Source organism: Urocampus carinirostris, chromosome 13, assembly GCF_059441175.1.
Source record: "Urocampus carinirostris isolate Australia breed hairy pipefish chromosome 13, RoL_Ucar_1.0, whole genome shotgun sequence".
Taxonomy (NCBI): Eukaryota; Metazoa; Chordata; class Actinopteri; order Syngnathiformes; family Syngnathidae; genus Urocampus; species Urocampus carinirostris.
In genome coordinates, this window is record NC_142361.1 from 3,102,648 (window position 1) to 3,127,904 (window position 25,257).

The 25,257-nt window shown below is 39.8% G+C and overlaps 1 protein-coding gene across 4 annotated transcripts in view; it reads left to right on the plus strand.

The window, feature by feature from the left end:
- Positions 1-7,036: 7,036 nt before the first annotated feature.
- Positions 7,037-25,257, plus strand: part of desi2 (desumoylating isopeptidase 2) — a 28,873-nt gene continuing 10,652 nt past the window's right edge. For 3 of the 4 annotated variants that reach the window (XM_088350780.1, XM_088350781.1, XM_088350782.1), the window contains exons 1-4: positions 7,037-7,530; positions 19,997-20,069; positions 20,150-20,243; positions 21,584-21,725. In XM_088350780.1, coding sequence (XP_088206906.1) covers positions 7,492-7,530; positions 19,997-20,069; positions 20,150-20,243; positions 21,584-21,725 — 348 coding nt within the window. In that variant the 5' untranslated portion in view covers positions 7,037-7,491. Of the gene's footprint in view, positions 7,531-14,924; positions 15,230-19,996; positions 20,070-20,149; positions 20,244-21,583; positions 21,726-25,257 lie in introns of those variants that run through there. The other variant, XM_088350783.1, reaches the window with a different exon arrangement.

Consider the following 25,257-nt stretch of genomic DNA (forward strand, 5'->3'; position numbering starts at 1 on the left):
AACATGAGGCCATTAGCATAATTTGTAGTTATGAAGTCTTTACAATATTGCCTCTACCAAAAAAATTTTGCATGAAGAAGTAAGCATTTAGCCGTTAGCATCACTTTTTAGCCTGTACCCATTTGCACAACTCCTCAACATGAGTCCATTAGCATAATTTGTAAATATGAAGTCTTTAAAATATTGCCATTACCAAAATTTTTTAACATGAAGGAGGTAGCATTTAGCTGATAGCATCACTTTTTAGCATGCATCCGTTAGCATAACTCATCAACATGTACCCATTATCATAAATTGTAAATATGAAGTCGTTAAAATATTTCCATTACCAAAAATTTTTAGCATTTAGCCGTTAGCATCACTTTTTAGTATGTAGCCATTAGCATAACGCATTAACATGAACCCATCAGCAAAATTGGTAAATATGAAGTTGTTACAATATAGCCATTCCCAAAATTTTTGGGCATGAAGAAGTTAGCATTGCCCACAGTGTTTACAGCTAGCTTGCGCTGATGCTTAGGCTGGCTGTGCCAGCCCAACCCATTGCGGACAGTGTTTACAGCTAGCTTGCGCTAATACTTGGGCTGGCTGTGCCAGCCCAACACCTTGCTAGTGGCGCACATAGCTGTTAGCATCCTCTCGCTAGCATCCACTCTTTGGAATTCACCATTTACCCATGGTTCAAGGTAATGTGGGTCGGGCCCCCTCAAGCCACCCTGGACAGTCCCTGCTTAGTCCCTACTAACCTCTGAAAAAGCCTTTGTTTCCATGACTACCCATAGAAATGAATGGGCCCATGTATTCCGGATTGGAGATTCTCAAAACCCATTATTCCGGATGGGGACTTTTTTTGGTCTCCGGGGCCCCTTCCCGGAGACTCGTATCGCTTATCCATATCGTCGCAGGGAAGTCCTGATCGGGCCGGAATTTTTGGTATATGAATCGTTGGGCTACTCCAAAAGCTCTGGGAGGAGAGGCCCGTCAAAATTCTGCGGAAGAAGATAGTTAGATATAATAATAATAATATTATTGAATAAGATCTCGGGGGATTATAATAGTTGTGCCTGCTTCGCTGAAGCAATCACAACTAATAAGCTGACATGACTGCCTGCACTACTGTGTTTATTCACCATCCACCATGTCGGTAACTTCCTACTCTTGCGGGAGTTTGTGATGTCAGAACTACGGCATCTCCCTCGGTCCATACGCTGTGCAACTTAACGTGAGTGTGAATACTACAACCACTTTGACTTAGGCCATTTGAAATATTCACCTATAAATTTTATGTATATGTAACCGCGGTGTACGTGTCCCACCAAAGATCCACATTCACGCAGGACTGGATGATGAGGTTTTTATTATTACAGTTTCTGCAAATGGATGAGTCACAACATTAGCTTTTCTGCTGGCTTTGATCTCTTTGATCTCATTGCAGTTCTCTCTGGTAAGACTGCCAACAAACCCCGCCTCCCGGTCACATGTCAGAAGCCAAAACCAAACCCCACCCCATACCAGCAGATGGCACTGTTGGACTCATCATTGCAGGACATTTACCAAAAACTATACACAAATTTCAGCAGGAATTTCAATAAAACAAAAGTTATTACTACACCCGTTACATACATCCCCCTGAAATTCTGCTAAATATGGGAGTGCTACACTAAACAGAAAAAAAAATCACCTGCCAAAAGTGCAAATACTGATGAAAAAAGGACACGAAAACTGGTACAGTATTACAAGGAACAAACTGAAGTGCATGTCAGTTCTAAAACTCTCCCAAAAAGGAGTGTGAAAAGAAGGAGGCGATCAAACTCCTAACTAAGCACAGACTCAAAGATGCCTGTTACATCTCTGAAATATAAAACATTGTTCCTGTAGTTTCAAGCGCTCACATAGGCACAATTCGTGTTTCTTGCTCAAGCTTTGTTACTCAAACCGAAAGTGCATCTCTAAAGAACTTAAACAAGGAACTAACAGATATTGCGGACACGGAATTGTCACCGACAAACTGGTCATTCAGCTGACAAATAAGACGACTGGGAGGCCTGATGGACTGGCGGACCCTAAGATCATAACGGCTAGGTTGAGTACAAATAACCTGAGCTTGAGGGTCTGGGACAGTCAATTCTAAACAGTATCAGGGGAGACAGTGTCCGGATGGTCAGTGTTCAATGGGGTCTCATCTGGGAGGACAGTGTCTGGTGGGCCCATACCCAAAGGGATCATGTTTTTAGAGCACCGTGGTGGGCTTTCCGTATTGTCACTTGCAGTATGATAAACATCTTGTTCGGGGATGTGCTGACTTCCTTGACTGGATGTATCGACTGTGAGAGAGTCAGACGGGACATCAGATCTGCTGTCTAGTGAGTTATCCTCCACCTCTGAATGAACGTTCTCTTCACCTGACTGTATCACCCAGTTTACTGTACGGACATCACTGCCTTCGACTGCGTCAGGTAAATCAGGACATACATCACTTCCCTGCATAGCAGTATCACACCCTTAGTGTTCAGATTCACTGGCCAGATCTCCCTCACAGGGCAAGAAGCTCGTAGAGAGCAGCAAATTCCTGTGAACTACCTTCTCTTTGCCCGTCAGGCAATCCTTGACTCTATAGACATTGAGATCAGGCTTGACTGATATGACTTCATACGGGGTCGACTCCCACTTATCTGCAACCTTGCGTTTCCCTGGGACACCTCTGTTGGCGATCAACACCCGGTCTCCCACGACGAGGGGTGATCCTTCGGCCCTACGGTTGTACAGCTTGGCATGGCGAGTCTGTTCTCTGAGAGTATTCCTCCGTACAATCTGAGCAGCTTCATTTAGATCCTTCTTCAGATGGGTTACAAAGTCAGAGTAGCTGACAACAGCATAATTGGTACTAGCATGTTGAAACATGACATCGACAGGGAGACGAGGGATCCTACCAAACACTAAGTAGAACGGTGCAAAGCCTGTTGTCTCATGCTCTGTGCAGTTATAGCAGAAGGTGAGTTAACTTCTTTTGTGGAGCACCAAAAGATGTGTCTTACCATTGCAGTTCTCTCTGGTAAGACTGCCAACAAACCCCGCCTCCCGGTCACATGTCAGAAGCCAAAACCAAACCCCACCCCATACCAGCAGATGGCACTGTTGGACTCATCATTGCAGGACATTTACCAAAAACTATACACATATTTCAGCAGGAATTTCAATAAAACAAAAGTTATTACTACACCCATTACATATATGTATATTGTTTTTCCATATTGCAGTGGTTAGCACATTGGTCTAACACACAAAAGGGCCCCAGTTTGAGACTGGGCAGAAACATTTGTTGGCCTGGAGAGGGATGGGCGCCACCAGGCTATACTTGCCCAAGACACACCACCGGAAATGGTGCCCTTACGACTCTTGTGGTTAAGGGTTACACCCTCACAAATATATAATTTATTTGGTTTTCTTTACAGTACCATTTAGGATTTGTACTTTCCTAGGGGGCAGGGGTATGAATAATTACATGAAAAACTATATGTATATAGATAAGTCTGATGCCACTGAACACTTTGAGGGGTTGGAAATAAAAAAAATCATAAATGGCTGAGTTATCACACTTCAATATCATGTTTAAAAATGTACACTGACATATATTGTGTGTCACATTTGGTATGTTTAAGAATTTGGGTATCCTGTAAGTCTTATGTGTCGAACACGCATCCTGGCGTACAATTATATCTGGCCCGTGAAATAATTTAAAACCTTTTAAAACTGAGTAGAGGCTAAATATTTGTTAACTGAAATTGCCAGTAAACCCGTGTGTATTCTTTGTAAATGGTAAATGGTCTGCATTTATATAGCACTTTTCAAGTCAATGAAGACCTCCCAAAGCGCTTTACAATGTGCTTCACACTTACCCATTCACACACTCACTCACACACTAGTAGCGGCTATGCAGCCATGCAAGACGCCAACCTGCTTATTGGGGGCATTAGGGATTCAATGTTTTGCCCAAGGACACTTCGACATACAACACGGAGGAGCCAGGAATCGAACCTGCGATCTCTTGATCCCAAGATAAGCGCTCTACCTCCTGAGCTAATGCCGCCCTTTGTGGAGCTAATGTGGCCATAATTAAGGAATTTAATGCAAAACGGCAGCATAAGACAAAACATCAGTGTAGGCTGAAAAACCTGAATGCAGAGCAGAAGATACAGAAAGTTGAAAAGATAAAGAATATGAAGACCCAGCATATGTTTTTCACAAAGTGAAAACCACAAATTCTATTCCATTTTTTATATTTTCAATTTGTATAGTTTTGACAGGTGATATTTTTTTGGAGAGCAACATTTTTAAGTAAGTTAATGTTTAAGTTTGTTAATTATGGAATAATATTGCTGTCTGTTTTACATACTTGTCAACAATGTTCCCTCTAAGCTGCGCGCGTGCGCAATCGCGCACCGCCCGCACATTCTCAGCGCACAAGAAAACCTATCCAGCGCAATGTCCCATCTAAACTGCATGTGTGCGCAATTGGTACTACCCAGAGTTTTTCTGCGCACAAGAAAATCTAGCCAGCTCACAAAAATCAGGGCTCGAAATTGCTAATTAAGAAGCGAATTAAGTCAAAGTTACAGTGCATGAAAGGTAAAAAAAACACAGGTTCCCCTGACGTTGAACGTAGAACGAAGTTGAGTGAAGTCGGTAGAGTTTTTCGAGAACCGGCTTCTTCGGCTCGGCTCACTAATAAGAACCGGCTCTTTTAAAATTGTGCACAAAATGACTTAAAGGAAGGGGGGAAATAGAACAAAAAATACCAAAATGAAAAAGTAGTAAAAAGCTGAGAAAAAAGAAACAAAAGGAAGAGAAAAATGAAGGAAAATTTCAGAAAAAGCCAGAAAAAAAGAAAAGAAAGAAACAAAGGAAAAAAGAGTAAATAGAGATCAAAACGAAAAAAGTAACAGCTAGGAAAAAATAAACACAATGAGATTTTTCAAAAGGAATTAAAAAAACAGAAACAAACAGGGAAAAAGAATAAAAAGTTTGTGTTGCATTCAAATAATTTTCAATTCTATCAAGTCAATCTTGTTGCCAACATTGTACTTCCACTAAAAAATGTGATTAAATACAGTTCTGTATCGTGCAACTGACTAAATAAGCCCCCCAAAATGTTAGTATTGTGCGACAAAAGATACCAGGAAAAAAAAAGAACTGGAAATCTTGTGAAAAAATTGTTCTAAAAACAAATGACGTTTGTAGGCTGTACAACCTTTACAATAATACATTAGTCAATTCGTTCAAAAGAGAAAAATTATTTTGCATTGCCGAAAATTTAACGTGATGTCAAGTTTTGGACATATTTGATAATGATTTAGTTGCCACATTTGGGATTGCTGTTGCTCTCTGTTGTTTCAAGTGTTGCTCACCGACTTTGTGTGAACACTCAGGCCCGTGGAAAATTAGAGGGAACATTGCTTGTCAACCTGTACGTTTTTGCCGTACAAAGTACGTTTATTATGCATTTTAAGACGTGTATGACGTACAAGAAAATCTGTACGGAAAAACGCAAATTTATCAATTATGGGCACCATCCGGTATACACCGACTATCACGAAACGGCAAATCATTCAAGTCAAACGAGTTCGCCGCTATCTCAGTATCGTTTTATTTCGTTCCAAAGGAAGCGAGCGGTTTGATGCTACTGTGCGCATGCGTCTGCAGCCTTGGATTTCATGTGGTAGTTATGTAGTGAAAGGAAGTCCGTCTCTTTTTAGAGAACCAGCTTTTTCGGCTCAACTCATTAAAGAGAGCCGGCTCTCAAACGGCTCACTTGCTTTGATGCATTATAATAATAATAATAATAATTTCCTTTGTATTGTCATTCTTTGTAACAATGTACACAGAACGAAATGTCGATACACCTGACCCGTTGTAGCGAGTCGATGCAGCCGCAGCCAACAGAGGGCGCCGCCATTATACCAATTAGGTATGTCTCGGCCGAGGCGCGAACCAGCGACCTCCCAGTCTCAAAGCGGGCACACTACCATCTAGGCTACTGAGCTGGTTTATATTATGAATTATTATGTTGTATAAAGAAGTTAACAAAATAAGAAGTATAAAAGGAGAAAATGAAAAAAAAGACAGGTTTGTGGTTATCCCTTTAATCAGTATATTACCGACAATAATTTAATGCAGAAAATAAATTACTAATTTGAATAAAAAAATGTATTATTCTACTTAATTATATTTGCATGTATTTTTACCTTCTACGGTGAACGTCCAAGCTACTTAATTTTCGAACCTTTTTTATAATAAGACTCATTCATGTCGAGCAACTCAGTATCTCACAACACAGGCACAGTTCTAAGGTCTTGGGAACCTCCTGTGTGGGTTCAAATCCAGCTACCGGACTTCCTGTGCGGAGTTTGTATATTCTCCCCGTGCTTGCGTGGGTTTCCTCCGGGCACTTTGGTTTCCTCCCACATTCCAAAGATATGCATTTCAGGTTGATTGGCCGGTCCAAATTGTCCCTGGGTGTGAAAGAGCGAGTGAGTTGTCTGACCCTTGTGCCCTGCGATTGGCTGGCAACCAGTTCAGGGTGTCCCCTGCCCACTCCTCGATGATTGCTGGGATGGGCTCCAGCACCCCCGCGACCCTACTGAGGATAAGCGGTGCAGCTAATGAGATGAGATGATATAGCGAAACACATGTCAATATAACATGTTAAACTACATAAATAAAAACGTATGGTGTAAGATTATTTTGTATTTTGTAAGGGAAAATACAACATTTTGTAAGGGCATGGAGCCGTGGAGATTGACAGGTATGGTTTTAGTGTATTAAAAACAAATATATCCAGTTCGGTCCACGACCAAAGGTGTTGTTTGAGTTTTGGCACCCCTGCTTTAAGTGGTCCTTTCCTGAGCAGCTGCTTTAGCCGATCGACTACGTTTCCCGTAATTCCCCGCCTCATCCCAAGGTCGACTAATCGAGTGCATAACTCATTATTCGATTGTGCGCTCGTCCCCTCGCCCACGCAGACCCAAGATCCTTTTTTTCCGGTTCCACGGACTTCCCCTCTTCCTGATTCGTTGTCATACTCCCCTCTTTAGCTAGCTCGATGAGCTATTCCTTTCTGTGTAACACTACGTCATTTGAAACCTTTTATACTACGGTTGATTCGTCTAGCAAACGCCCTTTTTACCCCCCGGAAAGAGGACTTTATTTTTGTAATAGCCAAATTGGCGAATTTTGAAGGCCCTTTCTTGTGTGACTGGCGAGTTGAAGGGCTAACAAAAGCGCTGCTGTCGCCACCAGCCAATGAAGCATTTCGACCTTCGGCGGCGAAAGTGTTCAAGTTTGACAGTGGAGGGATAACGGTTCTTTTCGGGAGCCTCTGGTGGAAGGGAGAAGGGACCGGGGGCGTGCGGAGAGCGCGCTGGGAGGGCGTCGAGCCCGCCGGAGAAGCACCACCACAGTGTTGCCTCGACAAGAACAACATTTATCACTGTAATGGCAAACGAGACGATCATCCTAAATGTCTACGATATGGTAAGGTCACAAACTTGATATTTTCTTAAATGACTGTTATGACAGACATCGTTTATATATATTGTTGTGAACTGAGTAAATTACTGCCCCGTTTGACAGTAATATTGCCGTGTCCTGAATTGAATTGAATCGTCTTTACTGTCATCGATATCGTCGTTGGGAAACATTGTATGCAAAGAGAAAAGACATGGCACTCCATGGTATACATGTAATAAAGACTTTACAGAGATAAAAGAAACAAAGGATCCTCAGCTTAAATAGGCAAGAAATGTTTACGACGTGGCCAAGACACACCATAGGAAAGGATGACCCTTGTGGTTAAGGGATACAAATAACCACCCACACACAGTGCCTAGAGCAGGGGTCTCCACAAATCCCATTTCCAAAATGATCCATATTGTTAGAATAAGATATTGTAAAATTGTGGATGTGTTTAATTGCTGTTAAAAGTGTCGATAAATAATGTTCAAACCTTATATTGTTAGAATATGGTATACTGTAATGAAATTGTGAATGTGTTTAATTGCTATTAAAAGTGTCAATAAAAATTGTCAAAACTAAACTAAGCCCCTTGACGACAGTTGAGTTGAGGTGCCCGCGAACCTGTTCTGTAAATAGCTCACCAGTGTCATTTTGATTTTCTAGTAAGCAAATTGTTTTAATTGGTTGACGGAGTCTATTTAACCCTTCAAGTAAATAAATAAATAAACCTGGTAAAATGTAAAAACTGGTATTTTAAAAATTTAAATAAATTCCAGTTCATAGGCTTTCAAGTATTGATAATTACTTTTTAGCAAGGAAGAGAATAGAACGAGAATCTATTAATGTATTAAACAAATGTATTTATTCACCTTTATATTGATTTATTTTACAGTAAATACAAAAAAACTAAATTCCAAATTATGGGTTTTATAAAGCAAATAATAAAAAAATGCAGTTTTTTCTAGCTACCTTTGCAGCCTTTTAGCTAGCTATCTTCCTACATTTTTAACCATTTAGCAAGGTATCTAGCTAGCTTTTTACCTTTTAATTCATGCTATCTCGCAAACATTTTATCCTTTTTTTGCTAGTTATCAAGCTATATTTTGGCCTTCTTTTTATCAACTTATCCAGCTTATTTTTTTTGCTTTCTATCTGGATATTTATTGGGCTTTTTCCACTTCCAGCTAGCGATCTAGCTCCCTTTTAGTTTTTTACCTGTTTAATCTCCTGGCTAACCAGCAAGCTACTTTTTGAGCTTTTCTAGCTAAGTTGCTATTTTAGAAATTCATATAAAATGGGTGCCCTTTTGTGCTAATAAGTAACAAAAAGTAGCTTGACAGTAGTTTGAGACCCCTGGCTTGGAAACTTGCCCAAGTTATGTTTATAATGCGCGTTACTGAATAAAAGTTGGAAGTAAATGGTTATTGTTACTAGTTACTTCATTTAATACGTAATTAATTAATACGGATTACTGACACACAAAAGTAGCACATTACTGTATTAGTAAGTAAAGAACCCATTTTGTTTAAAATTACCTTATACACTCACATTGAAGAGGACCCCCTGAAACTCCTTAAAATAGCCACATTATAAAAGTAAAAGAAGAAAATGTGTAAACCAAACCATGGAATCGACCCTTTATATTTTTTGGCTTGTGCAATCTTGAGAATTTTCAAACAGACACTCGGCCGAGACACTCCATATACATTTAATATTTGGGCTTCAAATCACTTGAACATCTCCTTCTCCATTTCTGGATACTGTCCAAGACATTTTCCCTTTTTCCCAGGAATGGTGTATTGCAAAAATAATGTACAAATAAAGAACAAAATTCAGCACACTTTTACTGTAAATTAATTGAGTTGGTTCTGATAGAAAAAGATAAAATGCAAAAACATATCTATAACTATATTTTAACCAATTCAGACACAGATATTCTGAAAAACACGCAGAAAACATAAATAAAATAAGTAAAACGAAAAGCAGGCAGCATGGCAGCGCAGTGGTTAGCGCGTGCGCGGCACAGTTCTGAGGTCTTGGGAACCTCCTGTGTGGGTTCAAATCCAGCTACCGGACTTTCTGTGCGGAGTTTGTATGTTCTCCCCGTGCTTGCGTGGGTTTCCTCCCGGCACTCCGGTTTCCTCCCACATTCCAAAAACATGCATGTCAGCTTAATTGCCCAGTCTAAATTGTTCCTAGGTGTGAATGAGAGATTGAGTTGTCTGTCTCTGTGTGCCCTGTGACTGGCTGGCACCCGGTTCAGGGTGTCCCCTGCCCACTGCCCGAAGATAGCTGGGAAGGGCTCAAGCACCCCGGGACCCTACTGAGGATAAGCAGTGGATGGATGGATGGAAAACAAAAGCAGAAGATCAGCAGTCTCTAAGATTGAAACATGTACTCTTCTTCGGTGCAATCAATATGATTAAGATGAGTTCAAATTTGGCTAATTTCTTTTGCTTTGTAGACACACGGTACTTTCTTTCTTTTTTTGTCTTTTGTATTGAACTTCATTAACACCTATTGACCCCTTTCCGTGTTAGTAAACAAGTGTTATGTAGCCATCTGCACATGTATTGTTGAAGGAAAATGGCAGAATTCGTGTCAATTTATATCAACCTATTGACATAAAAAGATCATAGATAGGAACAGCGCAAAATTTATTTTAGTCATCAGTCAACAAAAAACATGTTCTTTTGATCTGCAATGGATTTCTTCCTCTAAGCTACTGAAAAAAGAAAAAGAAAAATTGGCCATGAAAGTGCCTGAAAAGTGCTAGACTTTGGCCATGAGAAAAGGTGTACAAACCCTGTGTAATCCGTCGTAATGCCTCAGTGTTTCCTTAAAGCAGAGCGTCTTTGAGAGTGGGTGGTCGGCGCCTTGCATGGCTGCATGGCCGCTATTGGTGTGTGAGTGTGTGTGTGTGAATGGGTAAGTGTGAAGCACATTGTAAAGCGCTTTGGGAGGTCTTCATTGACTTGAAAAGCGCTATATAAATGCAGACCATTTACCATTTTACCATTTGATGCCAGCAGAATCGCAGTATTGTCATCATGCGAACGAGGCGGGGGTGTGAGTCAGTCTCTCAAGTATTGATGAATCATTGATTGACACTGGTGGACTCTTCTGCATTAGGCAGGGAGTCTTTGTTGTGAGTCCTTGGAGTGGTCAGGGTGCCCTTGCGTCTGCAATTTCATCTGCTAACAAGGTTGTTGGTGGTATGATCACACACATCCAAGTCTTGTGTGTTCTGTCCATTGTATTTGGTTTTATTTTGGGAAGCTTTACTGCAGTATAGAGTTTTTACAGCCCTTCATGAATGGACGATATATATATATATATATATATATATATATATACAGGCACATTATAAAAGTAAAAGAAGAAAATGTGTAAACCAAACCATGGAATCGACCCTTTACATTTTTTGGCTTGTGCAATCTTGAGAATTTTCAAACAGACACTCGGTCGAGACACTCCATATACATTTAATATCTGTGCTTCAAATCACTTGAAGATCTCCTTCTATATGAAAGCCCCCTGCAATATATATATCTCATCTCATCTCATTAGCCGTACTGCTTATCCTCAGTAGGGTCGCGGGGGGGCTGGAGCCCATCCCAGCAATCATCGGGCAGTGGGCAGGGGGACACCCTGAACTGGTTGCCAGCCAATCGCAGGGCACACAGGGACAGACAACTCATTCGCTCATTCATACCTAGGGACAATTTGGACCGGCCAATTCACCTGAAATGCATGTCTTTGGAATGTGGGAGGAAACCGGAGTGCCCGGAGGAAACCCACGCAAGCACGGGGAGAACATACAAACTCCGCACAGAAAGTCTGGAGCTGGATTTGAACCCACGACAGGTTCCCATGACATGAACTGTGCCGCACAAGCGCTAACCACTGCGCCGCCGTGCTGCCCCATATATATATATATATATATATATATATATATATATATATAGTTGGAATTTCCTGTTATATCAAAACAAACTTCAATTAATCATATGACTCCAATTTGTGACCTTTCCCAATCACCACTCATCCAAACAACTTGCGCGCTCTTTTCTGCACGGAAAGTTCTCCAGAGGCCGGCATTTTCACTCATGAGTGGATTTATTTCTAACACACAAATCAATACAGCTCTGCACGCTTCTCCTTCCAAAAGCCGACTTCTCCTTCTTCCGAGTTGCTCAGCAAAGAATCTTGGTTGGATTCCATTGGCCTCTCGTCCCGCAAGAGTGGCGCGTCGACTCCGCCTGGTCGCGGCGCAGCCCGCTCCCATTGTTCTCCCGTCCCGGAAGAATGGCGCGTCAACTTCCTCCGCCTCAGCCCCCAGACAGCTGGTCACCTCCCACTGCCAGAGGGCTGCCCCAAGTCAAAATCTACTCCAAAAAACTTTTGCACAAAACACAGAGAGTCCAACAGACACACCCAAATTCAAACTTCCATATTCCTTTAATATATATATATATATATATATATATATATATATATAAATATATATAGGCTTTCAGGTACCCTAACCATTCATTTTATTTGCTGTTCTTTGAAATCAGTTGCACTTTTTCATGTCTGGAACATACCTCCAATTAGTTGTGTCGCGATTACAAATTTCTGGAAACGATTAATATTACATGTACAGTGTTAATTTTACCTCTGAAAAGTGATGGGTCCCAGGGACTCGCATGCTCAAAAATCTATGGGTCCCAACAGAGATCTATGGGTTCCCAAAATTTAGTATTATTGCGGTTGAAATTATATAATATAAATCTATACATCCATTCAGTTTTAATTATCACAGTTTATTGGTTGTACAAATCAGTTATCACTTCAAGATTTTTCAGTTCACAACAATATTTTACATTATAAAAAATATTATTGCTTAAATAATTATATTAATCTATATTTTCATTGTTTTAATCATCACAATTAATTAGTAATACAAAGCAGTTATCACTTCAGATTTTTCAGTTCACAATATTGTACACTATACAAAATAATATTGCTGAAATATTTATATATTCTTGCAGTTTTAATCATCCCAGTTAATTGGTAATACAAAGCAGTTATCACTTCAAATTTTTCAGTTCATATATTCTTTGTGGTTTGCTGTCCCGCCATAGTTGTAATGCCTTCTCAAGGTCCAATCCATTATCATTCTTCTCATAGCGTAACCAGGAATATAATTGAGTCCATTTTGGCAGAAAAGTATTTTTCTTGCTCGGAGTATTCTTTAGTTCATTTTCTTTCGTCGAATCGTTAGCTTCAAAACACATGTTTTCCTTGCCTTCGCGGTCTTCTGACGAATTTCTCTGCCGTTTTTTTTGTGCCGGAATTATTGCCATTGTTACCACTTTCTGTGTTATGTTTCAACTTATTACCGACACTGAAGAAATTACCAATTTTTTGTTGATTTGCACCTAATACCAACTGTTTTTTCGGCGGTATGCTTCTCTTTCACTCGACAACCGCCTCAACAATGACGTCATCTCGAAGCAACGAGATCTCGTTTGCCGAGATCGGCGCGAGACCAAAACAACAATGGCGGATGGCGGATCTGCCTGACGAAAAGTTTGGAGTGCGGTAAATCTTTGTTAAATAAAAAAAAGTAATCTGGTAATAATGACAATTTGGTGTCAAAAACGTTGCGTCCCAGGGACGCACGTTGATTTGACCCAATGCGTCCCCAGCAAAAATGATGCGTTTAGGACGCAGGGACGCGGGCAAACGAGAACACTGCATGTGCTGTACACCTTAATAAAGGAGAGCAATCCATTGGCCTGGAAATCAAGTCAAGAAATAATCAAGAAATCTTTATTAACTTACATTGTGTTCCTTTTGTTAAAACAACTGCAACAGCCTGTTACGTTAAGATCTTTTGAGGAACAATGCACAGTTGAGGGAAAAGGTCATAATCTCTTTGACTCAACTTTTAAGTTATACAAAATTGAATAAAGTGAAAAAATGGCTTGCACACATGAGGAAAACATACTTCAATTTCAACACACACACTTAAAGTGAAAACAGCAGCAGAGCAGATTAATGACTCTTTGCTTCACAAGTTTTAAGATTTCAACACATATGAAGTGTGAATGCAGCTTACAGCAGCAGAAAAATGTCTCTTTGCTTCAAGTTCTTAGGCTTTTTAAACAAAGACTGGTACACAGTAAAAGTAGGTATGCAATACTGTTTATCTTAGAAACTAAAAATCAATTGCACAGCTTAAGCTCTGTTAACGTGACATCAAATTGAAAATGAACTTATAAACTTAAAATTGCACGGTGCAAACGAAAATATATCTTGGCCTTCTGGACTCAAAGCTCAGTGTAATAGCTGTGTGACGATGAATTTTTCTTGTTGCAAGGAAATGTAAATCGAAATTGAACACAATTGGTCACAAAGGGGGGTGGAGAGAAAAAAACCTAATTGCTGATGTGAAAAATACTTGGAATTAGACAAATGTGTCATACTCGTGACAGCTCCACTTCTGATGCGACATTGTAGTGGACTGCAGAGCTTACAGAGAAAACATCTCCTGAAAATGGCTCATCCATCTTTCCATTTGAAGATCAATAGTGTCACATGACTTTCAAGATTATTACCGAGGGGAGCCCACTGTGAAGCGTCCTGGTCTGGTCTTGGCTAAGTGCATTTCCTGTTTTTCTCTGAGAGTTTGTATTCCTTGCCTCTGTAATAAAGCATTAGGTATTTTGTCAAAATCACTGAGCACAGAAGATTAAAATATTTAAATGTCAGTTCCAGCCCTATTTATGACTGTGTGTACTGTGTGCTGCCGCGGATAGCTAACAATTGTAATAATTAATCTGTTGGTTTTTGTCAAAAGATATTTGGTGAAAGACCTGTTTTAATTTTCAACACTTTTTTTTATCGTTTTCTTGTGCTTTTAACATCGTTGATGGTGAATAATTGCACCAACACATCTGAGTTTGAATAAGAAATAATTTTGTTCCCTTTGTAAGTGCAAGGGGTCTCACCCCATGCACAATCCCAAGGTGAATTGTAAGGCATGTACATAAATGAAATCTTTGTCTTTGCTGTTTTCAGACAGTACTGTGTTCAAAAACAACTCAAGAATTGATTAAAACAGACAACTGAAAAAGATGTTTAAAATAATTTGCTCTTCAAATGTACAGTAAATGTATTTTATTTTTTAGTTTTGACAGAACCATTCCATCCAGTTATATATTCCTTGAAATACATGAATAATTTAAATGTAGATACACAACTAAACAAACTGCAAAGAGCCTTTGAGACTTTAATATGTCACAAATGCAAAGGACAAAATGATGTGACAAAATAGTTTTTCCTCAGTGATGTAGGATACAGTACCGGGTGGAAATGTATGTTGGCCTGGTGAGGGAGGGATGGGCGCCACCAGGCTATACTTGCCCAGGACATACCACAGGAAACGGTGCCCCTGCAACCCTAGTGGGAACCAACCAACCAACCATCAGTATTGGCCAGCTTTGGCTTTGTAAAAGTGGCATGGCGTTTACTTTGAAAAACCGGCGCCCATCTAATAAGGGTGCTGTATCCAAGCCAGATCCGGAAGCCTCACCTGCTACTGGTTACCACGGATGACGGGGAGCAAACCCTTATATGACCAGGAGAGGGATAGGCTGTATTTGCCCAAGGCACACCACAGAAAGTGGTGTCCCAACAACACTGGCGGTTGAGGGATCACTGAACCGTGAGCTGTTTTTAAAATTTCAGTGCCAAGCCACGTCAAGCCATGTTTATTTGTACAGCCCAGGGGTCAGCAACCTTTTCGGTGCGGAGTGCCACTTTCAAATTTCCTTCTAAATAAGTGTGCCACACCAAATTTAATGACTCGCACAACATTTTTTTAATATCCAACAGAGCTTTCATTTTACACCAGTCCACATATACAGCATGGATATACATTTTAATCGTATAACTTGGTGTTTTTCAACCCTTTTTGAACCATGGTACACTTTTATTTATAAAAAAAGTTCCGTGGCACACCGTCCGTCGAAAATGTTTGAAAATTAAGTTATGTCAAATTTTTTGCTGGGGCAGCACGGCGGCGCAGTGGTTAGCGCTTGTGCGGCACAGTTCATGTCATGGGAACCTGTCGTGGGTTCAAATCCAGCTCCAGACTTCCTGTGCGGAGTTTGTATGTTCTCCCCGTGCTTGCGTGGGTTTCCTCCGGGCACTCCGGTTTCCTCCCACATTCCAAAGACATGCATTTCAGGTGAATTGGCCGGTCCAAATTGTCCCTAGGTGTGAATGAGCGAATGAGTTGTCTGTCCCTATGTGCCCTGCAATTGGCTGGCAACCAGTTTAGGGTGTCCCCTGCCCACTGCCCGATGATTGCTGGGATGGGCTCCAGCACCCCCGCGACCCTACTAAGGATAAGCGGTACGGCTAATGAGATGAGAGATGAGAAATATTTTGCTGTACTACCTCATAAGCAGATAGTATATAAAAAGAAAAAATAATACTTAAAATAAAAAAGAATGATGTGCTTTATGTTTTTAATTTTTACAGTGCAATCTTAAACCTCCTTTGTTAAACAAATTAAGTTATTAAATGTACTGTGCTACCTAAAGAGCAGATAATTAGTACATAAAAAGTATATAAAAATGTACTGCCACCTACTGATATGGATGACTGTTACAGTTCTTCGTCTAAAGAGTGCAAAAATACTGAATAATGGCCTGATTTCTTGGAAAGATAAAATTTTAGCAGCACACTAGACAAGGTCTCACGGCACACTGGTTGAAAAACACTCGTATAACTGACCTATTTATCTTCCACTATGTTTGTTCATCAATTAACTAAAATATGAATGTAAACAAAATATATGGAAAAGAATATCTTCCATATTTGCAGGTGTATAGCATATATTTGTATTTATTTTTGCTTGTTGTCAAGTTAATAGACAATTAAAAAAAAAAACGCTTTATATCATAGAATATGCTCTTGTTTTGTGCACTAGTTTTGTATCTACAAAATTTCAATATTTGAATGAAAAAGATGAAGTTAAGAGTGTCTTTAAGATATCCTATTCATCAATTATTTAAAAAAAATAGTCGTTAGTTTCAGCCCTACAAACAGTGTGAGGGAAACATGATTGCTATCACCTCATCTTTGGAAATAAAACCAATATCCCCTGAATTCCTGGATGGATATTGCTGAGAATTGCTTGGTTGCAGGTTGTTGCTTTTCGTCGAACCTAGGACTAAATTATGCTATTTTTGCATGAAAAGTTTGTAGAAAAAAACCCATCCTATATTACTATTAAAGAGACAGACAGACACGCACATGCGTATTATGCCAGACAGGTGAGGTGGCAGGTTTTAACAAGCTCTGAGATAATAGTCTGATGTTACCATGTGCAAGGAAAACACTAGCAGCATTTCTTTTCTCAGCTTGTGCTTTTTGTGCTTTCTGCAGATGGCCACTGTTAGAATATTGAAACGTGTCACTGCATATAGCCATTATTGTGTGAGTTTTCCACTTATATACTTTCATTTCTTTTAAATCGTCACATTAATATTTTAATCAAACAAATTGTTTAGTGGTAATTAATGCACCTTATGAATATCCATATATTCAAATGTACTTTATTACTTCTTGGTTTTTCTACTTTTCCCCACAATATAGGCATTTATGTAGTCGCTATACAGCCTCTACAATCGGCGTCTTCACTTTAGTGCCCGCAGTCCCCATGTAGCCCCCTAAGAGCACCTGAGTAGCCCACAGACTGATTCCTTAAATAGCTCACCACTGATTTCCGATAAATTTTGATTTCTGACTAGCATGAAAAATCATTGACATGATCAGTGTCTTTAAAAATATGTTTTAATGGTAGACTGTTTCTACCCTATTTTTAATAATTGCAACCTGGTAATAACAATATTTTAACAGCATAGTATCAACATACGTTGCTATTATAGAACTGCATTTCAAACTGGAAGGCCTTGGGGTAATCGATAATAAAAAAGGAGCTCTATGGTTTGAAATGGTTGACTACCTTTGCTCTACAATGTTATCAAACCACCTCCAGGATTCAGTCTGGACAAAGGATGGGTGTGAAGCTTGTGCCTTGTGATTTTCCAATAACTTCTGTGTCCTACCTCTTTCCTATGTAAAATATTTTTTGCCGTTTTGGAAACCCCTTTTGAAATCAAACCATGACTCGTCTCATTTCATCACCCAGATGTTGATTGAACACATGGAGGAAGAAAAACTATGTTCTTCAATATGGATTAAAATGCTTCACAGTTAAATGACGTTACATGGTGTTGCCTTAGCAGTGTTTATGCACTTGGGCGTCAAAGTAATTTCCCCCATTAAGTTTCAAACGCATTACCAAGATGTCACATTGCTTTGGAATTTTAATTCAAAATAACTGAAATCATGTGCATCGTCTCGAGACTGTTGAAACTCAATTATGAAATATAGTAATGGAAAAATACTACTGAAAAAGTAATTGGTTGTAGTTACTCACTGCTTCCTCCAAAAAGTAACTGACTTAGTCACCGACTTACTCTATCGTGAAAGTAACTATTTCCGTTACTTTAAATAAGGTGTTGTATGTCAAAGAATTTGAAATATCCTGAACGGTATTTGAGTCAGTTGAATAGAGAAGAAAAGACGGGTAGTTGTGTTATAGAACTTTGTAATATTTATTGCACTTTACCAGCGACAGATGTACACTTATATGGCAACAAATATAAACAAAAAAAAAATAATAACAATCAGCAATAAATGATATTAAGATATTTAATTGAACGGGAAAAAGAAAAAAAAAATACAATAACAAAACGAAAAAAAGAGCAATAAAAGAAAAAAGGAATCCAATCTACATTTTTACACAAACACATTAACACTGAAAAACACAGGAAATAAAAATTAAAATATTTATAAATCCCCCCCATAAAAAACAATTTTATCATTTTCTATGCTCAACAAAGTTAAAGTCAACAACACAGAATCCCCCAAAAAGGCGTCTCATAGAGACGTTTCGTTTGCGAACAACACAAGTCAGTTGCCGAACCTATGTCAACCCTTATTCGCCTTTTCCGGCGCATTAGTAAATACTCTATTCGTAATGGCAAACTGTATGGTAGTCGCTGTTTTGAATGGGGACATGATCCCTAAAGACATGACACTTTTGATTGTCAGTAACAGTAACGGCGGAAAAAGTTATCTAGCCCCGTTCCCGAGACAAATAACACTATCATGTAACGGCGTTATTTAATACTGCGTTATTTCCAACACTGTAGACGAGGCAAGACGATGCGACAGCTATCAATCCAAATGGGAGGTTTGAGGCGAATATGTGGCTCTGACATTGCTGAGGTCGCTACTTAGAGCAGAGTTCCCTGCCTTCTTGGAATTAGATCTGAAACGGATATTTGGGGACAGCCCAGAGCGGGTGGAATTTCGACGGAAGCGAGAAGGAACTGTGCGTGTTCACATTTTTCTTGAAAAGAGATCACGAGTCTGTGAGTAGCTGCAGCTGTTTTAAGTGCAATTCATGGTTCCAAAATATGATTAGAGCAAGGTCTAGAAAGGTTTAGGCTCCTGATTAAGGTATTAAACTGAATTTAGTGTTCTGGAATAGGGTTGGAGCTAGGGTTTACAACTAGAATTAGGTGTAGGAGCTAGGGTTTGAGCTCCATTTTAGGGTTCTAAACTGACAGTAGGGTGCCAGAATAGGATTTGAGCTAGGGTTGATGTTTGAAACAGGATTAGGGCTAAGACTAGGGTTTGTGCTCCATGTTAGGGTTCTAAATTGAATATAGTGTTCCAAAATAGGTTTAGGGCTAGTGTTATGTTTTGAAACAGAGTAAGGGCCAGGAACCAGAGTTTGAGCTCCATGTTAGGGTTCTAAACTGAGAGTAGGGTGCCAGAATAGGATTTGAGCTAGGGTTGATGTTTGAAACAGGATTAGGGCTAAGAACTAGGGTTTGTGCTCCATGTTAGGGTTCTAAATTGAATATAGTGTTCCAAAATAGGTTTAGGGCTAGTGTTATGTTTGAAACAGAGTAAGGGCCAGGAACCAAAGTTTGAGCTCCATGTTGGGGTTCTGACCATTGGGTTTCCAAATAGGTTTAGATCTAGGGTTACAATTTGAACCAGGGTTAGGGCTAGGGTTACAGCTAGGGTTGTATGTAAAGCTAGGGTCTTGGCTTCAAGTTATGGTTTAAACCAAATTTTAGGGTTCCAAATAAGTTTGAGGTTAGAAACTAAGGTACAGGCTCTCATTCTTTTGATCACTGCTGGATTTCTTCTTTTCACAGTACTGGAGAAAATGGAAAAACGGATTAGTTTTAAAAGTGTGTAAAAAGTGCCTGAATTTGGCCATGAAAGCGTTGTCCTCACCCTGTTTCTACTAGTTTTTAAACTTTAACACTTGTTTTTTTTCTTTATTTTCGAGCGACCAATGAACAACGACTTTGACAAACTGTGTTTTAATCCTCAGTATTGGATCAACGAATTTACAAGCACGCTTGGCATCGGCGTCTTCCACTCAGGAATTGAGATCTATGGCCGAGGTGAGCTCCTCTTGTGCAGATGATGCCACATGTGGCCATAAAAGTTTTTTCTAAATGTGTATGGGTGGGTGATTTTCTAGAGTTTGCCTATGGTGGACACCCGTACTCCTTCTCAGGGATCTTTGAAATCACGCCAGGTGACGCCAGCGAGCTAGGGGAAACCTTTAAATTCAAGTAAGTCAAACAACAATCCATTGACATCCTCATTTTCAACCCACATTTTTGTGTGTGTATTTTTGTGTGTGTGTCATTCCCCTTTATTCTTCTTTATATGATATTCCCATGTGGTGTTTGACAGACATGAATCTTTGCTGCTTACTAAAGACCTAAATAGTACAAATACAATAACCAATAAGTCACTTTTTACCGGTGCTTGAAATCTGTAAAAAAAACTATTTTAATGTTTTGATTTCAAGGTCATGAAAAAGCTTCAATTTTGGGTGAAGTGCATATAGCTTTTAATTATTGCCATACCCGCGTCTTGGCAGCCTGACTGTAGACCACGCAGTAAATTAGGACAACAAAGAAGTGCGTAAAATGACGCTGCCACGCCTGCTCTGGTGGCTTGTCATGGCGTTGTCATGTAAAGCGTCATCGCCCCCTGCTGGTCACACCCAAGAGGACTACTCTATTAAGTAAAACGTCTTTTTGGCTCCGCTCCCTTTATTTTTCTGAGATATTATCAATAATAATGAAACATTATGCACCAAATAATTCAGTGATTTGTAATTTCACGTTTTGCGGGGTATACCTGATAAACATAAAATATTTCCACATCTACAAAAAATGTTGTGAAATACAATTTTTTTTTACATTTTTACACACTGATCAGATTATAGTAGAACAACAACAACAAAATAAAATCCATGAAAATGCAAAACAATAAAAGATAGATTTAAAATGTTAACTTGGTATAAATAAATGATTAAATGCCAAAAAACTACAATTCTATTTTAACCAACTTAGACACAGATCTTATAAAAAACACGTAAAAAATATAAATGAAAATAAGTAAAACGAAAAGCAAATGATCACCAGTCTCTAAGATTGAAAGACCAAATGCACTCCGCTTTGGTGCAATCAATATTAATCTATTATATCATACATTTTCTGCTTTTTATGCATACAGTAATTCCTTTTTTTGGTCAATTATAACCCACAACTTATTGAGCCCTGTACGTGTTTTTAAACAAGTGTGACGTATTGAAGCTGCGTGTGCATTGTTGAAGCAAAACGCTAGAATTCATGTCAGTTTATAGCAGCCCATTGACACAAAAAGATCGTAGTTCATCGATTGGAACAGCTCAAAATAGCACAAACTATGTGCTAGCAGCAAGATAGCGACATTATTTTAGTCAAAGTCAACAAAAAAGAAGTTTTGATTGGCGCTGGATTTCTTACTTTGAAGGTTCCTCAAAAACTTAGTGCCTGAAAAATGTTTGAATTTGGCTGTGAAAATTAATGAATGAAAATTGATCATCAGGATGAATTGACTTTTCATTGTGACTGTGCAGAGAAGCCATTGTGCTGGGCAGCACCGACTTCACTGAGGATGACGTGGAGCACATCATGGAGGAAATGGGCAAGGAGTATAAAGGAAATGCTTACCACCTTATGCACAAGAACTGCAACCACTTCTCCTCTGCGTTGTCAGAGGTAATGATAGCTACACGGCTATACACACAAATGCTGAGGTGGATGTTTGGATTTGCATTAGTTACAGTCACTCTGTTGACATACAGGGAGTGCAGAATTATTAGGCAAATGAGTATTTTGACCACATCAACCTCTTTATGCATGTTGTCTTACTCCAAGCTGTATAGGCTCGAAAGCCTACTACCAATTAAGCATATCAGGTGATGTGCATCTCTGTAATGAGAAGGGGTGTGGTCTAATGACATCAACACCCTATATCAGGTGTGCATAATTATTAGGCAACTTCCTTTCCTTTGGCAAAATGGGTCAGAAGAGGGACTTGACAGGCTCTGAAAAGTCAAAAATAGTGAGATATCTTGCAGAGGGATGCAGCACTCTTAAAATTGCCAAGCTTCTGAAGCGTGATCATCGAACAATCAAGCGTTACATTCAAAATAGTCAACAGGGTCGCAAGAAGCGTGTAGAAAAACCAAGGCGCAAAATAACTGCTCGTGAACTGAGAAAAGTCAAGCGTACAGCTGCCAAGATGCCACTTGCCACGAGTTTTGCCATATTTCAGAGCTGAAACATCACTGGAGTGCCCAAAAGCACAAGGTGTGCAATACTCAGAGACATGGCCAAGGTAAGAAAGGCTGAAAAACGACCACCACTGAACAAGACACACAAGCTGAAACGTCAAGACTGGGCCAAGAAAAATCTCAAGACGGATTTTTCTAAGGTTTTATGGACTGATGAAATGAGAGTGAGTCTTGATGGGCCAGATGGATGGGCCCGTGGCTGGATCGGTAAAGGGCAGAGAGCTCCAGTCCGCCTCAGACGCCAGCAAGGTGGAGGTGGGGTACTGGTATGGGCTGGTATCATCAAAGATGAGCTTGTGGGGCCTTTTCGGGTTGAGGATGGACTCAAGCTCAACTCCCAGTCCTACTGCCAGTTTCTGGAAGACACCTTCTTCAAGCAGTGGTACAGGAAGAAGTCCGCATCCTTCAAGAAAAACATGATTTTCATGCAGGACAACGCTCCATCACACGCATCCAAGTACTCCACAGCGTGGCTGGCAAGAAAGGGTCTAAAAGAAGAAAAACTAATGACATGGCCTCCTTGTTCACCTGATCTGAACCCCATAGAGAACCTGTGGTCCCTCATCAAATCTGAGATTTACAAGGAGGGAAAACAGTACACCTCTCTGAACAGTGTCTGGGAGGCTGTGGTTGCTGCTGCACGCAATGTTGATCGTGAACAGATCAAAGCACTGACAGAATCCATGGATGGCAGGCTTTTGAGTGTCCTTGCAAAGAAAGGTGGCTATATTGGTCACTGATTTGTTTTTGTTTTGTTTTTGAATGTCAGAAATGTATATTTCTGAATGTTGAGCTGTTATATTGGTTTCCCTGATGAAAATAAATAATTGAAATGGGTATACATTTGTTTTTTGTTAAGTTGCCTAATAATTATGCACAGTAATAGTCACCTGCACACACAGATATCCTCCTAAAATAGCTAAAACTAAAAAAGCCCCACTCCAACTTCCAAAATATTCAGCTTTGATATTAATGAGACTTTTGGGTTCATTAAGAACATGGTTGTTGTTCAATAATAAAATTAATCCTCAAAAATACAACTTGCCTAATAATTCTGCACTCCCTGTAGTGAACTTGAATGTAATGGCTTTCTCATATGAAATCATGGAAGTAACAATGTATAACGTCCTTCCTTTGCCAATAGTCATATTTATTTTTTTCTCCCCTGAATGTAACACGACAGAGCATGTACCGTAAATTCTAGACTACAGAGTGCACCTGATTAAAAGCCTCATGCGCAAATTTAAGGAAGAAACTCAACTTTGTCTTTGTACAAGCCGCACCAGATTTTAAGCCGCAGCCTTTAACAGCCGTAAAAAAGAACTGATTCATGTCCATTTTTTACATTTAAAAAGAACAGCGGGGAAATTTCTACTACAGCAGAGTAACTCATTGTGCTGCGATAAGGACACTCATTTGCGGACTGTGTCCAATGCTCAGGGATCAGAATTTTCCGCGGATCCGCGGATTTCCGCTGTTTTTGAACCCAAAAGGCATTCCGACTTTTTCACTTTTTCTCTTGCGTAGCAAACAAATTCAAAATCCGACTGTCTCACTCTTTCCTTTATTGCTCTGGCGCACCCTGGCGGCCGTTAGAAAAATTGGCCGCATTGTTGGGGGGGATGGGGGGGCGCTCCGCCCTGCTTTATTCCTGGACCCTGGCTATTTCAGCTGAAAATGAAAATCTCCATTCTGATCCCTGAATGCTGTCAAACTTATAAGAATTGGAGCAGTAGTCGATATAATCAAATTTCCATTAACATATACATACTGGTGCGGCAAAAACATTATCTAAACAGCTCAATATAATGCATTGACCAAAATCCAGAAGACCGTACAATCACAAAAGGCTGTACACATGCTGAGCTATGCGACTTAAGTTCTCCCATGCTCTGCGCACATGACAAGGTGATCAAGAGGAGACCAAGTATTGCTACTAATACATGAAAAAAAATAATCATTGTCCATTAAAACTTGTACTCTTTCTAACAAGCCGTGTCGGCTGATTAGGGATTTAAGTGTGGCAGCAAGTGTCTTAACTATTGGGTATATTTTTCCTTTCGGGCCGAAGACTGTGACGTATATGAGGGTGTGATTAATTCGATAACTGTCAGCCCGATAATTATTGTGTGCCCTTCCTTAGTCAATCACTAGTGTCGGCATGTAAAATGATTTTTTTTTTATATAGTAGTGGCAATACTTGTTCATCTCTCAATCACTTTTGTCATGTGCGCAAAGAATGGAAGAGCTTAATAAATGTTGCATGGATCTGCATGTCCACATGCAGTAGTGATAGGACGGGCTTCTGAATCTAAGTCAGTACATTAAGTTTTGTTTTGAGAATATTTTTGTCGCAGTACTGCATATATGTCAAAACCAATTTAAATAATATTAACTGCTGTGAAGGTTGATTAAGATTGACATCTGCAGACACAGTCTGCAAACAAGTATATTAAGGCACAGTGTGTTTCTTTTTTGTATTACATGTTTCCCCGCTAATTCTGCCAAGCCCGTTCTCTTGGCTCTGTTTTTGCTGGCTTTACTCGATAGTTGCGCGTAACCAATTGGATGACAATGCATTTGGCTACCGACGATAGTCAGAGTTGCTCCCGCTCTATACGTGCAGTTCATTGATGTTCTTCACTTTGGGTAGATTCACACTGCAGGGAAATTCTTTCCACAAATGCAACCTGTATCTAAATTGTCAAAGTCTGTGTGAACGGCACAAATACACTTTTTTCACACCAGACCCAGGTCACCTTCATAAATTGTCCTAAATCCGATACCTATTAGATCTTTTGGAATGAGACTGCTGGGTGAACGGTAGACACATTCATGCAACCTGCACGTCATCGATAGGCGTTCAACGTCACTTTTCTGCATTCAATCAGGCGGGCGGTAGCAGAGAATCAACAACCACGGCATAAGAAAATGAGGAGTATTATGAATTCAAA